At 38.2% G+C, this 15,043-nt stretch overlaps 1 protein-coding gene across 4 annotated transcripts in view; it reads right to left on the reverse strand.

The window, feature by feature from the left end:
- Window positions 1-7,143, reverse strand: part of Zcchc7 (zinc finger CCHC-type containing 7) — a 220,488-nt gene extending 213,345 nt beyond the window's left edge. For 2 of the 4 annotated variants that reach the window (XM_015492130.2, XM_048783357.1), the window contains exons 1-2: window positions 7,014-7,143; window positions 1,450-2,077 (exon numbers count right to left, since the gene is read on the reverse strand). In XM_015492130.2, the coding sequence (XP_015347616.2) occupies window positions 1,450-2,056 (607 nt within the window). In that variant the 5' untranslated portion in view covers window positions 2,057-2,077; window positions 7,014-7,143. The other 2 variants (XM_048783358.1, XM_048783359.1) reach the window with 2 other exon arrangements.
- Window positions 7,144-15,043: the final 7,900 nt, after the last annotated feature.

The following is a 15,043-nucleotide window of genomic DNA, read 5'->3' on the forward strand; positions in this document are numbered from 1 at the left end:
ATCAGATTTCCTTTATTCTTACAAAATTCCACTTGATGCTGCTGTATATTGAAACTACTAGTCTTTTTCTTTATGCTGTCAAATTCTTGGAGTCATCAAATTACAGCCTGTGCCAACTACCTGTTTTTGCAAATAAGATTGAAACAGTCATCCCATTTCTTTAGGAACTAAGGTTGCTTTCCCACAGACGCAAAGTTGAAAATAGTGTTATGGTTTGGATGTGAGGTATTCCCCACAAGCTCATGTGTGAGACAATGCAAGGTTTGGAGGAGAAATGACTGGATTATGAGAGTCTTAACCTAATCAGTTAATTAATCCCTAACAGGATTAAATGGGTGGTGACTGAAGTGGTAGGATGTGGCTGGAGAAGGTGAGAATTGGGGGCGTGGCTTTGGAGTATATATTTTTATCTGGAAAGTGGAGTGTCTCTTTCTCTCTCTGCTTCCTGTGTGATGTAAGCTGCTTCCCTCTACTACTCTCTCCTGCAGTGATGTTCAGCCTTACCTGGAGCTCCAAGAAATGGAGTCGGCCTTCTGTGGACTAAGACCTCTGAAACCGTGAGCCCCTGAATAAACAGTTCTTCCTCTATAATTGTGCTGGTCAGATCCTTTAGTCATAGCAGCAAAAAAAGTAACTAAAACAAATAGTTTAAGATATCCTACGGCCTGGAAGCCTAAAATATTTCCTGATTCCTTACAAAAAAAAAGTTTGCTACTTCCTGAGGATCCTGATGTCATCATTTCTTCTAAGGATGGCAGGGTGCCACTACAGGTTTGGAGCAGCAGTAAAGTACCATGGTATGTCTCAAGAGTAGTATATAGGGCAGATGAATAGGCATTAAGACTTACACTTGTGACAGAAGAGACAACACCTAAAGTTTAATCCTCAACAATGTGGCTTTTGGAATTTACATTCTCTCCTATAATCTACTCTGGAGACTTTCAGTTTTTCTTATCTGCTCTTACTGGCTTTGGAGTTCCTAAAATCCTAATACTAAAACCGTATCTTCTAAGTACCAATCATTCTCCATGCGTGCTATCTGGCTAACACCTGGGTAAGCAAAACACTTAGGAAGAGGTAGTCCCAACAGACTTGGCCAAATGCAAGCACAAGGCCAATGTCAGAGGTAGAAGTAGTACTCACCTGTGATACCAAGCAGAGAGAGAAGAGAACTAAGATTTCAGGTCCAGAACTGGCTCTAGCCAAACAGGAAGAAGCAGCTATGAATGTGCTTATAGCAGAAGCAGAGTGTCTTTGGTACTCTGACATACTCTTTCTGATGTTCAGAGAGACCACCATTAAAGTAGACTCTGGTAAGAAAGTCTCATGAAAGACAAGACCAAAATGTGAGGAATTAAGGAGCAGATCCTACTGGTCTATTGTCTAGAAAAAGCAGTTCTCCTTATTAAGGATGATATAACTTTTCAAAATGGCCTATATAATACTAACCTTCAGTAACAGAGTTTTCACATCCCACAAGGTTGAGGAGGATATCATCATCTTTATCATCTACTTCACATCCCAGTAGCATCCAGCTTTCGACATTATCACTTTCTGAAATTGTGCTCTCTTCTTCACTTGAACTGACCTCTATAATCATGACCTCTCGGAGTATAGCTGATCTCTCTTCAGGTTTAGGCTTCTCAATATTCCTCTTGGATTTCTTATCAGCCAACTCATTAGAGTGAGGAGAAGCAGAACAACCGTGGGTCTTTTCTTGTGCTTGGACCCTAATATTTTTTCTTTTACATCTATAAATACTGTCTTCATCAGACAAAGTGATGACCTCTGACCCATCTGAGAGCTGGATGACCTCACTATCTGAAACAACAATTAAGTTCTTCTGATTTGGTTTACTACTTGATGATTCAGAATTCCCAGAGTTCTTTTCTTCATGTCCTTCCTCCCTAATAGCATTACCAAGATCTTGGGCATAATGAATTTGACTATAGAGTTGAAATTCCACCTCACTATCAACACTCAGTTCACTAGATGACTCTTCACGATAAAGGTCATCTTCATATGCTTCTATAGTCTCGTAGCCACCAAACATCATGGAAAGTTGGTAATCTTAATGCTGTAAAAGAGAAAAGTCATACAAAAAAGGTATTTTAAAAGCTCAGATCTTATGTGGTTAGTGCATAATATCAATCCGTAGCACAGCCTTCTATATGAAGGCCAACACTTCTCTCCAACTTATTAAAATACCTTTTTCTTATAGGAGAGCTTTTTTCCATGAATTTCTAAATCATATTATGACCCAATGTAAAAATGCCCTCAAATGAGAATAATACTCTTAAATGAGAATTACTAACAACCAGTTGTTATAGTTATTAATGGAAATATCATAATTCATAGGTATACTGGAAAAGACCACCGCCTGACACTGAACACTTGTTCTCCAAAATGTTAAAAATTGCAAAAGATTTTAAGTAGTACTAAGGGTGTAGTTCAGTAATAGATGACTTGCCTAGCATGTCAGAGGCCCTGGGTTCAATCCCTAGTACTTAAAAAAAAAAAAGTAAATATTTCTCATTATCCCATTTATCTTCCCTTCCTTGGTTCTGGTTCTTTATTTTCTCTTTTCAGGTATACCCTGTCTTACAAGAATATTATTTCAACTATGATTGAATCCATAACATGAAGCTATTATCATATTTAGTGTTTGAGTATAAGTATTTATTCTGAATTTTAAAATTAATCTAAAGGATTAAGGGTGTAGCTTAGGGGTAGAGCACCTGTCTAGTATGCATGCAGTCCTACATTCAATCCCCAGCAGCACCAAAAAAAAAAAAAAGATGGCCTTCTGATCCTTGGCCAAAAGAATATATTTTAAAAACCTGATAAACCTACTTACTTCCTTGCTAGTTATAAAAACATATATGAAATGCAAACTTAGTAAAGACCTGAAGTTGAGGTAAAACTCCTGGCTTTGGAATAAATGCATACAAAAAAACACTTTACTTTCCTATTATGCACATATTAAATCCTGCTCATCTTCCAACTCAGCCTTAATACCACTATAAATCTCTTTATAGGTCTCCACAATGCTTTACATTTCAAAATATTCATCACATTTTTAATTACTTTTTCAATGTAAATGTCCCAGAAACAGATTGGAAACCACAGGAGGGCAAGACCCTCTGTACTTTGTTTCAAACGAAGGATCATCAAAAAGAAAGTAACTGATATTTAGGGGGACCTCTATAAATGTCTGTTGAATTAATGAATGAATAGGAATCATATTTTCAGACATTTTTCTTCAGCTCTGATAGAGTTAATGTATGCCTAGGAAACAGAAATTATGGAGATAATTTCTCAGTTGTCTTCAACATTCTAAAGACTTAAATTCTCTTAATCATCAACCAGAAATCTACAAAGATGTTTCAACTAGGTATAATGGAATATTGATCCAAATGAGAGCTTTAGAAAAGCAAATTGTGTTTGTTTAAAAACTGTGCAAGGAAGAAGCACACACCTGTAATCCCAGCTACCTGGAAGGCTAAGGCAGGAGAATCTTGAGTTTGAGGCCACCTGGGCAACATGGGAAGACCATGTCTCAAAATAAAATATAGAAAAAGGTCTGGGGATGTACCTCAATGTTAGAGTGCCCCTGGGTTAAATTTCTATTACAGGGGTGAGGGTTGGGTGGTCTGGCCTACAGCACACCAGGGATGCCCTAGTAATGATGCCAATTTATTATTTTTTCCACGTTCAGATATACAGATATAATTAAGAGAGAATAATTATGTTTTTAGTTTCCCATCTCTGCCCAAAACGCCAGGATACTGTGATACTGTGATGGTGATTTTGGTCATAAAAGCAGCTGACCCCAAAACTCTTTTGTTTTCCAGAAATAAAGAAACCAACTTTTACTATCTTTTTTCTTCTAAAAGTTACAATATATCTGTTCCCCTATTGCACTTTCAGGTTGCTATGCTGTTATGGTCATAAAAGTTGAATGTGACTGTCTGAATAATAATGCCCATAGCATTTATCAGTTTATATTGAAATGTTAGCCTCAGAGGAATTCAAATAAAAGATGAATCCTTTCCTTTTTATTTAATAGGTAAATTAATTCTAAAAGAAGGCAAAGGAATTATGCTTCCTTCAAAATCCTCACTGGATCCATCCTGAGGATCCAATGTGGACTTAAGATAAAACATAATTCCAGTGCAGCACAGAAAAAATTAAAGAGCTAAATTACAGAGTTACAAATTTGTACTACTCTTGGAGCCATCCCAAAGGAAAGGGATTAAGAATAGAGCCATAGGCACACCTGTGAATGTATGCCAAAAATAAACTACAGAACCATAATAAAAACTGACTTCCTTGGGTCTAAGGATTTATCTCCTTTCCTGAAATGTAGAAAAATGAATTTAACAATTTAGCCCCTATGGCCTTTAAGAGGATTTTGTACCTTCTGTACTTGAAAATTGTGCTCAGGCATAACATGCTCTCTTCTATTTATGTAGCTTATGTATGCCAGGGTTAAGGTTTGCCTCAGGCTGTTTGGTTTATGTTACTATTTTAATTACATTTGAATGTATTTATTTTTTAAAAGCATACTCAGAGATGAACATGAGATAAAATGTATCTATATCTATGTGTGCATATATAAAAACATATATGTGTGTGTATATATACATATACATATATATATATACAGAGAGAGAGAGAGAGAGAGAGAGAATATAGATACAGATAGATCCCTGAACTCAGAAAGCTTTCTCCGTTTTTTTGATCATTGGACATGATTCCCAAATCTACTCAACTAGATAAAATAAGGCCCTTAAGATAGTCACAAACTTGTAAATCTGGAGGGGACCTTTTGGATTATTTCACACAACCCCCTCAATTTACATGCGAAAACTGAGATCCAAAGTGATAAGAAATAAGGAAGCCCACCCAAAGTCAGGCAGTTGGTTAAGAATACAGCTAGAACTGATGATTCACACTTTTCTGACTCTCAATCAAGCACTAAGATTTGAAAATAAAAATTTCAAAATGATTTCAAATGAAGATTGTTATATGTGCATTGGCTCTAACACCTAAATTTACCTCATGCATATCTACTTTACTTCTCAGTGCAGTATGAAAACTTTCAGAGGCATTTTCATTAAAAGAAAAAGCACACATTTAAATTTGTCAGTTTATCACTCAAGAACTCAAAGATAGACTTTATCAATCCTATTACTAAAAAGGATGCTTCCATACAAGAACCTAAAATAGAGGAAAACTTATCTGAAAAATTAAAATAGCATATCAAATATAAATTTTGACAGCTCCTGCTGTCAAAAAAGGGAGTAGTATTTATTCACTGGATTTTTAAAAACTACACAACTTAAGTTTATTTAAGCTTTCAGAATTTACTTACACAATCTTTAAAGCCAATGCTTCTATTCTAACAGTCTACCTGCTGGTCATTCCAAACATTTTGCTCTTATTTCCTTCCAAAGTGTTTTAGCTAAGATGTTCCTTCTTGATGACATAAGCATTCACCTCAGTCAGATTTAAATAAAATCTACAATTAACTTGCTTGCTTGCTTTTTGCAGGGCTGGGGATTGAACCCAGAGCCTTAAGCAGCTAGGCAAGCTCTCAACCACTGAACTACATCCCCAGCCCTACAGCTTGATTTTAAGTCCACAGTTTCCAATAGAAAAGTGATTTCTACATAGTTTATCTAAACTGAAAAATTCTGACTTAATCTTTAGTGATGCCCTAAAAATAACAACTGGGGTTAAAATTCCTGTCCATTTTTCAAATGTGACACTTTAAATCAAATATGACTTAAAGATCTATATGTGTGAAACAATGGTCATAAAAAAGAGAAAGAGGGAACACAGTATCAAGATGAGAAAATCATGCTCAATTTGAGATAAATCTCAGCTGTTCTTGGAATATACAAAGGCTTTTTACAAGAACTAAACCCTATCTGAAAACACTTCCATCAGATTTCTCTCAACTCTTCTCCTTTTACCATAAAGCCTCTTACCCCTGTGAGCTGTCCAATAATCCCCATCCCATTCCCCCATGCCATTCCCTTGTTCAATTCCCACTTCCAAATCTTCCTCAATTCATTCCTCATCCTCAGATTCTCCAGATAATAGCAATAATACTAAACTGTCCCCAAAGCACAATACAGCCTTAAGTATACAATGTCACTTAGAAGTCTTTGCGACAGCCTAAGTACTCAAAACAAAGTCAGGAGCTTTAAAGGAACCTGAGTTATCATATAAACGCTTTGATTTTATACTTGGGAGAAACGATCTCAAGAGAAATATAAAGGCCCTAAAGATTTTCTAATTCAATTTCTAATTCAATCCTTTAATCTGAAACAATCGTAAATTCAGCCTAAAGAAGAGATTTCTAGTCAGTGGTGGAACCATGGCTAGAACCCAGGCCTGCTGCCAGAGTTTTTCCAATGCACCGGAAGCTTTTCCCTAAAGTTTAAAGCAACTATTTACGAACAAGATGTGGGGGATAAGAGGAATCTTTGGGAATACAATTCAAGTCTCCTTGTTTTACACGAGGGAAAGGTTTCAGCTCCCCCAAATTTTCTGGTCCCATAGCTGCAGCTTCTGACAGTAGAGGCTGGAGTCAGCCCGGGATTGATCGGTCCTCAAAGGCCGGATTCGGCCTCGGCGCAGCAGGACCTGCGCGTTTAACTGACGGACCGGTTTCCCAGAACAGGGGAACCTTGTGGGGCGTCAGGTGAAATAGGCAGAAAAGCCACCCCTTCGCAGACCATCAACGCCCAGTTCTTCTTGAACCACGGCCTCAGGCCATGGAGGAGCAGGGAGTCGCGCACAACCCAGCCTGTTGGCCGAGCCGCCCGGAGCAGCACACGGATGAGGAGCCATGAACTGCGCCCTGACACAAGTGAAGAGGGACCCGGGTGCGGAGGCCGACGAGGGAGCACACGCTAGTGCCACAGCCCGGCGGGCGAGGCGGAAGGCGGGCAAGGGTCCCCGGTCGCGGAAGACATGGGGTCCGTCACACACATACTCACTGCCGCGGCTGCGACCAGGAAGCACCAACCAGGAACCAAAACGCGTAGAGGGACGGGGAGGGGCGAGGACAAATGAGGTAAGGAAGCCGCGTCCGCGCGGACCCGGGAGGAGGGAAGGCACTTCCGGGAAAACAGAGCTCTCGACAGTCGTTCTTCCGTCCCCGCCCACCACCTGGACCTCTGTACGCATGCGTAACAACTGTTAACCCTTTCTCTTCCTCGCCGATAATTTTTTTGGTTTGCTTTATTTGCTTTGCTCCTTCCTCTTCACGCCTTCTTTTGAAACTACCTAGATCCATCTATTGTGGAGAATATTTTGTTTAGATGAGTTGCACGAGAGAGTTGTTACTTGAAGGGCAGGAGCTCCCGCCCTCTGTGCACACGAGAAAACTACGACTCCCATGGTGCCTCTGGGAGATTTAGAACAGTCTCCACCTCCTCCTCTCGAGCCGAGGGAACGCCCTCTCTGCGCCACGTGGCGCGGAGCAGATCCAAAGCCCGGCAGCGACGGGGCCTACCACCGCCGGCAACGTGGGCTGGCAGAGGACCCGAGGATCCTCAGCGAGGGAAAAGACTGTGGAGATTGCCTGGCTTCAAATTACTTCGCCCATTCTCTGAGAAACCCTGACTGGTTACCTGCCCCTTGTAGGTTGCAGTTGAACATAGTTCACACTGGGGGGCTTCCGCGTTTTAATGAAATACCAGGCAATAAATTAACCCATTGTGAACCTTGAGTGCTGGAAAAGATTGGAATTAATGCTGGTCTGTTGGAAGCCTCTGGAGACTTACAAGATTGTGCTAGGCGCGTTTAGCTCTAGTTCTGCTTCTCATACCCCTTTAAACACTTTAAACCCATCAGTGCACACTTACAAATGACACTTAACCAATTCCTTGGCCCCTAGCAACAGACCTCCAAGAAAAGCTTGACTTCTTTTGTCAACATCTATTGAACATCTGTTAAGAGCCAACCTGTGCTAGAAAGTAAGGATAAGTGGTAAAATTTTTTAAATCTCTGGTCTCATGGAGCCAAGAGTTAAGCTGGAAAAACAGAATATAGATAGTTTGACTATAATCTTAAGAGTTTAACAAGGAAAATAATTAGAAGTTTTGATTAAAACGTTGGTAAAATGCTAGAAAGAAAAGGAAATACCATAAACAGGTGAAATTGGAAAGCCCATTTTGCAAATAAGCAAACAGGCATAGAAATGAGGTCACAGATTTCTGAATTGTTTGTGTTTAGGTAATAGGTAAAATAAATGCCATCTTTATGAATTTTTTGAATTTTTGTCAAGTGCCAGGCCAGGCTTACTCCATCTAAAAGATAAAATACAACAATCTCTCTCTCTCTCTCTCTCTCTCTCTCTCTCCTTTTCTTTCTCTCTTTCTCTCTTTCTTTCTTTCTTTCGATTGAATCCAAGGGCGCTTAATCATTCAGTCGCATCCCCAGCCTTATTTTTTTTATTTTTGAGACAGTTATCTCTAGGTTGCTTACAGCCTTGCTAAATTGCTAAGGCTTGCTTTGAACTTGTGCTCCTTCACCTCAGCCTCCAAAGCCACTGGAATTACAGGGGTGTACCACCACACCCATGCACCACAACACCAGGCAGATATAATTTCTTTAAAATATGAACAACCTTTTGAGGTTGTTTTCTTTCTTTTTCTTTTTTAAAGCTCTCATTTCACAGAAGAAAAAAAGGAAACAGACTTGAGAGGTTAAATAATTTGCTAACTGCCACAAATTTAGGAAATACATCCAATTACTATACTCCATTTTCTCATTATTCCTCATGCATTCAACAAAGATGTACTTCTCTCCCACCTCAGAACTTCCTTACATTATGAGTCAAAACATATAGACTTTTAGATAGCATAAATGGCACTTCATAAGATGACATCTGCCTACCTGTTCACTGTCATGCTGAATCCTGAGCAGATGCCAGCATACTGATTCCCCACATCCATGCCTTTACAGACAACACTCCCATAGCCAGCAACCTTCTTTTTCCTGACTTTCTAGGGTACCCCTATTCACCCTACTCAGCTGAAGTCTTGGGTCTTAAGGGAAACCTTCCAATTCAGTCAGACAAGACAAACATTCCTTCCCTATGACCCCCCATACTTTGGACAAACCTCCGTCAAGGTAATGGTCTTAAAGTTGGGTCCCAGCTAAACTGCGGAACTCCTTAAAAGCAGAAGTTCTAATTTTGTTTTTGTTTGTTTACTAGCTGATACAGTGCCTAGAAGACACCAGGGCATTCAATAAAAGTATATAGGCTTTAAGAAACTAAGAACCAGAATTGGATCCACCACTGTGAGTTCAGTGGGAAAACTATGTCATGACCCCAAATAACTAGAATGCAAGTATGGTGCTCCATGACATTAAGATGGTTATAAAAAACTGCAAGAGTCCAAGGATACAGAGATTTCTGACTAAGGACAGTGGTGTATATTCACACATCCCATGTCTTTATATAGTGAACTCTCCATTTACAAGACTCTTTAGAAATTGAGATCTAATCTTTTATTGCAGAGTAAATGAAGCCAAGAAGGGAAAGACTGACTTGCCGTTAGTAACTTAAGAAAGGCAGAGTTGTGTCTTTAATCCTGGTCCGATTAGTCTAAGTCTCTCCCCAAGTACACATGGATGCGTACACACACACACACACACACACACACACACACAGAGCTTTTCTCTTTCCACTTCAAGTTGTCTCTGGTCTCCACTTTTTCAAATCATGAGCAGCATGTACTGTTACAGAAAATATTCTGAAGAGATTATTTGAGGAAGGAAGCACTTGTTTTCCTCTGGGGTAGTAATAGCCCTATGTCAACAATAGCAAGCTGAATTGGGATAATGGTCCAGGACAAAGCAGAAACCTGCTGAAGAGGACAGACAAGATGGGAGATAGACTGTAGTAGGATGGGGAGAGTAGGAGTGGGGCATATCACGACTCATTCTTATCCTTCCCAGTGCAAAGAGGAAAAACTACCTTTTTTCTGTTTTTCTTTTTTCCAGTTTCTTAATAGGTCCTAAAACTAATCCTTTCAATCTCTTAACAGTTGCCTTTCAATTATGATTAATTTACTTAGAGAGTACTATGGAACAGGCCCTTGCTAGCCACCTCAGATACCTTGCCTCTCACCTACCTTAAAAATAACTCTGTAAAAGAAGTATTAGCTTGTTTCTTCAGGGTGGAAATTGAAATTTAGAGAGGTCAAGTAACTTTTTCTGTCCCACAACTGAGAAGTGGTGGATCTGGGATTCAAATCCAAGTTTTGTCTGAATCCAAACTTATGTTCTTCTCTGTACTCTGACACATTCATTTCAAACTCCTTGATGGAGAAAAGGAAAATTGGGGATTTAAAGCAGATCAGAGAGATATGATACATAATAAACCCAATGCATGACCTGATCTCTACCTAGCACTTTGCCTAAGGCCAAAAACATAAGGTGAACACTTACAGAATAAGTGAATTTAATATGGAATGGTTGGTAACTGAAAGCCTGGTGCAATGTGAACAGTATTATAAGATAGCAAAGAAGAGAATAGTTGGCTGCCCAGAGGAAAGAGAAACCTTTCTATAGGATGTCAGCTGACAGGACCTGGACAATAAATAGTAAGACTGAAAAAAGACCAATAATCCAGAACTCTAACAACAAAGAACACTAACTGGCATTTTACAAAACAATATATTCAAAAGGCAATGAACTGGGTCTGGGGACATAGCTCAGTTGGTAGAGTGCTTGCCTCACATGCACAAGGCCCTGGGTTCAATCCCTAGCACCACAAACAAACAATAAAAGAATCAAAAGGCAATGAACTATGATAAGCGGTGCTCAATATCACCAATAATCAGAAAATAGAAAATTGTCTCACATGTGGTGGATGGAAACACAAGTTGTCGCAGTGTTTTAGGAAAGCTATTTGATAGTATCAAAATTGTAAGTTAGCTGTGTTCTTATATGTATGTTTGTGATTTATCACAAAAGATTGTGATAGAAAAATGGAAAATAAGTATTCATCAATAGGGGACAAAATAAACAAGGATATATACTATTTTTAAAAATGCTTCTTTTAAAGAATGAGATGAATCTGCACTGGATAGATCATGAAATGCTCTCTAAGACATACAGTTAAATGAAAAAAAGGCAAATTGCATAGCAGTAGGAAAATGAGCATTATGTACTCTTTTTGTTAGATTTTTTTAAAGGTTACTTGTGTGTGCCTGAATACAGATGTGAGTGTATGTAAATACATAGAGAGTACTGAATAGATGCTAATGGATGACAATGATTATTTTAAAACTTTTTAGAGGAGTAGGAGTGGAGAAGGATGAAGAGCTTTCAGTTTAAAAAAAAAAAAAAGATGTGATTCATTGAGAGTCTTACATCACTTCTATGATATTCCTACCAAAAGTGCATAATCTGAATAACAATGAGAAGATGATCTGACAAACATAAATTGAAAGGTATTCTACAAGATATCCAATTTACCTCTTCAAAAGTGTCAGTGTCACGAAGCAAAAAGGAAAATTGGGGAACTGTGTGTCATTAAAGCAGATCAAAGAGACATGATACATAATAAACCCAATGCATGATCTAGGATTTTCTCTTACCATACAAGTTACTGGAACAGTCTGTCTACTTCCTGGTTATCATGAACTGAACAGCTCTCCTCTGGCGTGCCCCCCCACCATGATGTTTTGCCTCCCCTCAAGCCCAGAGCTTTGGAGTTGGCTGACCATGGATTGAACTTCCAGAACCACCTATCTTTGATCTCCTGAACTCAAAAACTACACAGAACTCTCTTTTGCACACTTCAAAGACACTCAAATGAATTCACCTGGTATAGGAAGACTTCATCTCCAGTCTTGAGTTTTTGGATACCACTCACAATGAAGAATGGAGTATCATGACATCTCTGAGTATTTGTGATTCACAGATTTAGTTTTTTTTATGTTGCCTATAATAATATCATTTCAGGTGATGAGCCAAAGGGAATAAAAGGTAAAAAGAAGAGCCACAGATTAAAAAAAAATCAGTATAGTGTGATGGTGAGTCCAGGTGATAGTTTGGAAATAAGGATATCTAGGGTGGGGTGGAGATCAAAATGAAGCATTTAGACAAACTGGAAAATAAGAAATCTGCCACAGATCAGGAAAGGTATACCTTTGAAAGAATCAGATACCTGCAAACAGTATCACCATATATGCTCATGAAATGCGTGCTATAGAAAGACAGAAGGACAGTCTGTTATTCTGTAGTAAATGTGAAGAACGTCTAAACTAAAAGCCCCCAGAAATTTTAATAAAGGCTATTTGTTAAAAAAAAATCATTGAAACAGTAAAATTCAAGTCTAGATTAGATGACAGTACTGAAACAATGTTACAGTACTAATGCTACCTAATATTGATAATTAAGATTTTATGCCTTCCTTATACCCAACCTCAAACCCTACAAAAAATAATTTGAATTATTTTAGTGACTCAGTTATTCCATTGGCTATTTTATCCAGGGACTCTATAATAAACAATAAGAAACCCTTTATTAGCTGAAAGGGACAGCTAATACAACTCGCTTATTTTGCAAAAAGATTAAGACCCAAAACAAAGAAAGGAATTGCAAACTCCTAGCTAGAGCTAATGTAAAAACGGTCTCCAGTTCATCATCCATCATTCTTTTTGCTGTATCAAAATCTGAAGGATAAGGCAGAAATAGAAGGCTAGCAAGTGGAATGACTGAATGTTACCCTTTAAAGTTTGGGTGTTTTTATTTGCCCAAAATACAGACTTACTGGTTGTATGGTTTTAAAAGTAAATGCAGGAACCAATGTGATTACAGAAACAGTTATCACAGCCAATACATGCAACTGGTAAGGGATATTCAATTTAGGCTCCTAGGTCTGAAGCAGCAATCAAGGTGATTCTCAGGAATTCTCAATGACATTGGTACCCATCTGGATTTGCTGAAAAGTTTAACATCCTTTTTTATTATTCATGATTTTGCAGTTCTTCAAATTGCAAGGTGATGGAGAGAGCACGCAATTTCAAGCAGACTATGAAATCATTCTTGAAAATTTGGACATTCATATAGATGGCTTTTAATTTTTCTTGGAGACTGCCTTTCCTTATAAAATCATGAAATGTTTAAAAAAACACGTATACTATAAATTAAACTATATAAATGATAATATTCTCATTACAATAAAATCCTAGGGATAAGAAACTAGTATTTCAAGGACCCATTCCCATTTGTTATTATTCCTAGTTGGAATTGTATTGCTGGAAACTTAGATCTAAATGACTATAAAATGAACATTGACTAGGATAACTATTGACATTCTAATTTATGTAAAAATCATTAAGGCTGGGGATGTAGTTCAGTGGTGGCACATTTGTTTAGCATGCATGAGGGGGAAAAATAAAGAAAAGAAAAAAAGGAAGAAACATCAGATTCCATACAAGAAACCTTGAAGCATGTCATCAGTAATGTCTTGTGAAGCTGTACACTCCAAAAGGTGTGTCTCTATTTTAAATGTCCATGTGCCTTCGCTCTATAGATTCTAAGACGTAAAGAAAGATGCAGTAGCCAAGTATGGTGGTATGTGCCTGTAATCCCAGAAGCTTGGGAGACTGAGGCAGGAGGATCACAAGACCGAGGCCAGCCTCAGCAACTTAGTGAGGCCCTAAGCAACTTGGTGAGACCCTGTCTCAAAACAAAAAATAGAAAGATGCAGGCTCAGAGACACACCTTACTTATGTCTCATTCTGTATGGGACACTTTTCTTTACTGCCTATCCTGAACCACAGAATCATGCCTACAATTTTTAGTCCTAAAATGTTTTTATAACAATACTAGCATTATTTATTTCAGTCAGGACTTTAGATTGACAACAGAAAAAAGATAATTCAGAATAATGGAATTCACACTACCCAACAAGCCATATACATCTTAATGTGGTCAACTTGAGCATAATTTTATGGAGTAAACTATAGACTTTGTGTTTTGTGTTTCAACCATTAATATCTATTGCTGCTTATTAACTTGGAGAAACCATTAGCAGTGTAGCACGTTAAATGGATTGTCTTTATTCTGTTATAGTCTATTTCTTCTTCCTCTGTCTCCATTCTGAATTGATACTCTTCTATAACTGATACCAGTCTGCATTTGGAAGGGATACGATTTTCCCCCCTTTATCCTTGGGGGATTCATTCCAAGATTCCCCCAAGGATGCTTGGTACCAAACTCTATATACTGTTTTTTAATTTGTAAATTAGGCTTAGTAAGAGAATAAGAATAACTAATAATAAAAGAACAATTATAATCATATGCTATAAGTTATTTAAAACTTATGAATTTTTACTTCTATAATTTCCCATTTAATATTTTCACACTGTGGTTGATTGTGCATTACTAAAACTGCAGCAAAGAAACTGCAGATAAAGGAGGACTACTGTAGTTCTTTTATCAAACTTACTAATTGCAGAAGATTCTGTCTCACTATCTGCAATATCTCATACTTCATACTTCCTGTTATGTCTTCATCAACCGTAATACCTGACTTCAGCTACCTCTGTTCTTGTTTTTTTACTTGATAAATCTGTTAAAATCCTGGAACTACCATACATTTTCTTCAGAATGCTCAACGTCTTTCAATAATGGCTTCTTTCTTTCTGTGTTGTGTTGTTGCTCTCAGAACTTACTTTCTCTCCTCTGTGCCTATGCTCAGTTGTGTAGGAAGAATGAGAGAGGTTTTGTCTATCTTGGTTTTTTGGCGCAGACAGGGGTCTACATATTTAAATGAATATTATCCAATGAAAGCTCAAGGCTTGCTTAGAGTATACTAATACTGATTCTGCTCATGTAGCATTAGGGCTACATGAGGGCTACATTAGGGCTTCCATTTGCTGTCTTCAAAGCACATCTGAGCAAACACTGACCAGATTAGAACAGGATAGAATTGTATGAAGTCAGTCCAGTAAAGCAATAGGTAGGCATCACTAGCAGTTGTACTGGGCAGTGAAAGGCA

This window comes from Marmota marmota, unplaced genomic scaffold, assembly GCF_001458135.2.
Source record: "Marmota marmota marmota unplaced genomic scaffold, marMar, whole genome shotgun sequence".
In the NCBI taxonomy this organism is placed as follows: domain Eukaryota; kingdom Metazoa; phylum Chordata; class Mammalia; order Rodentia; family Sciuridae; genus Marmota; species Marmota marmota.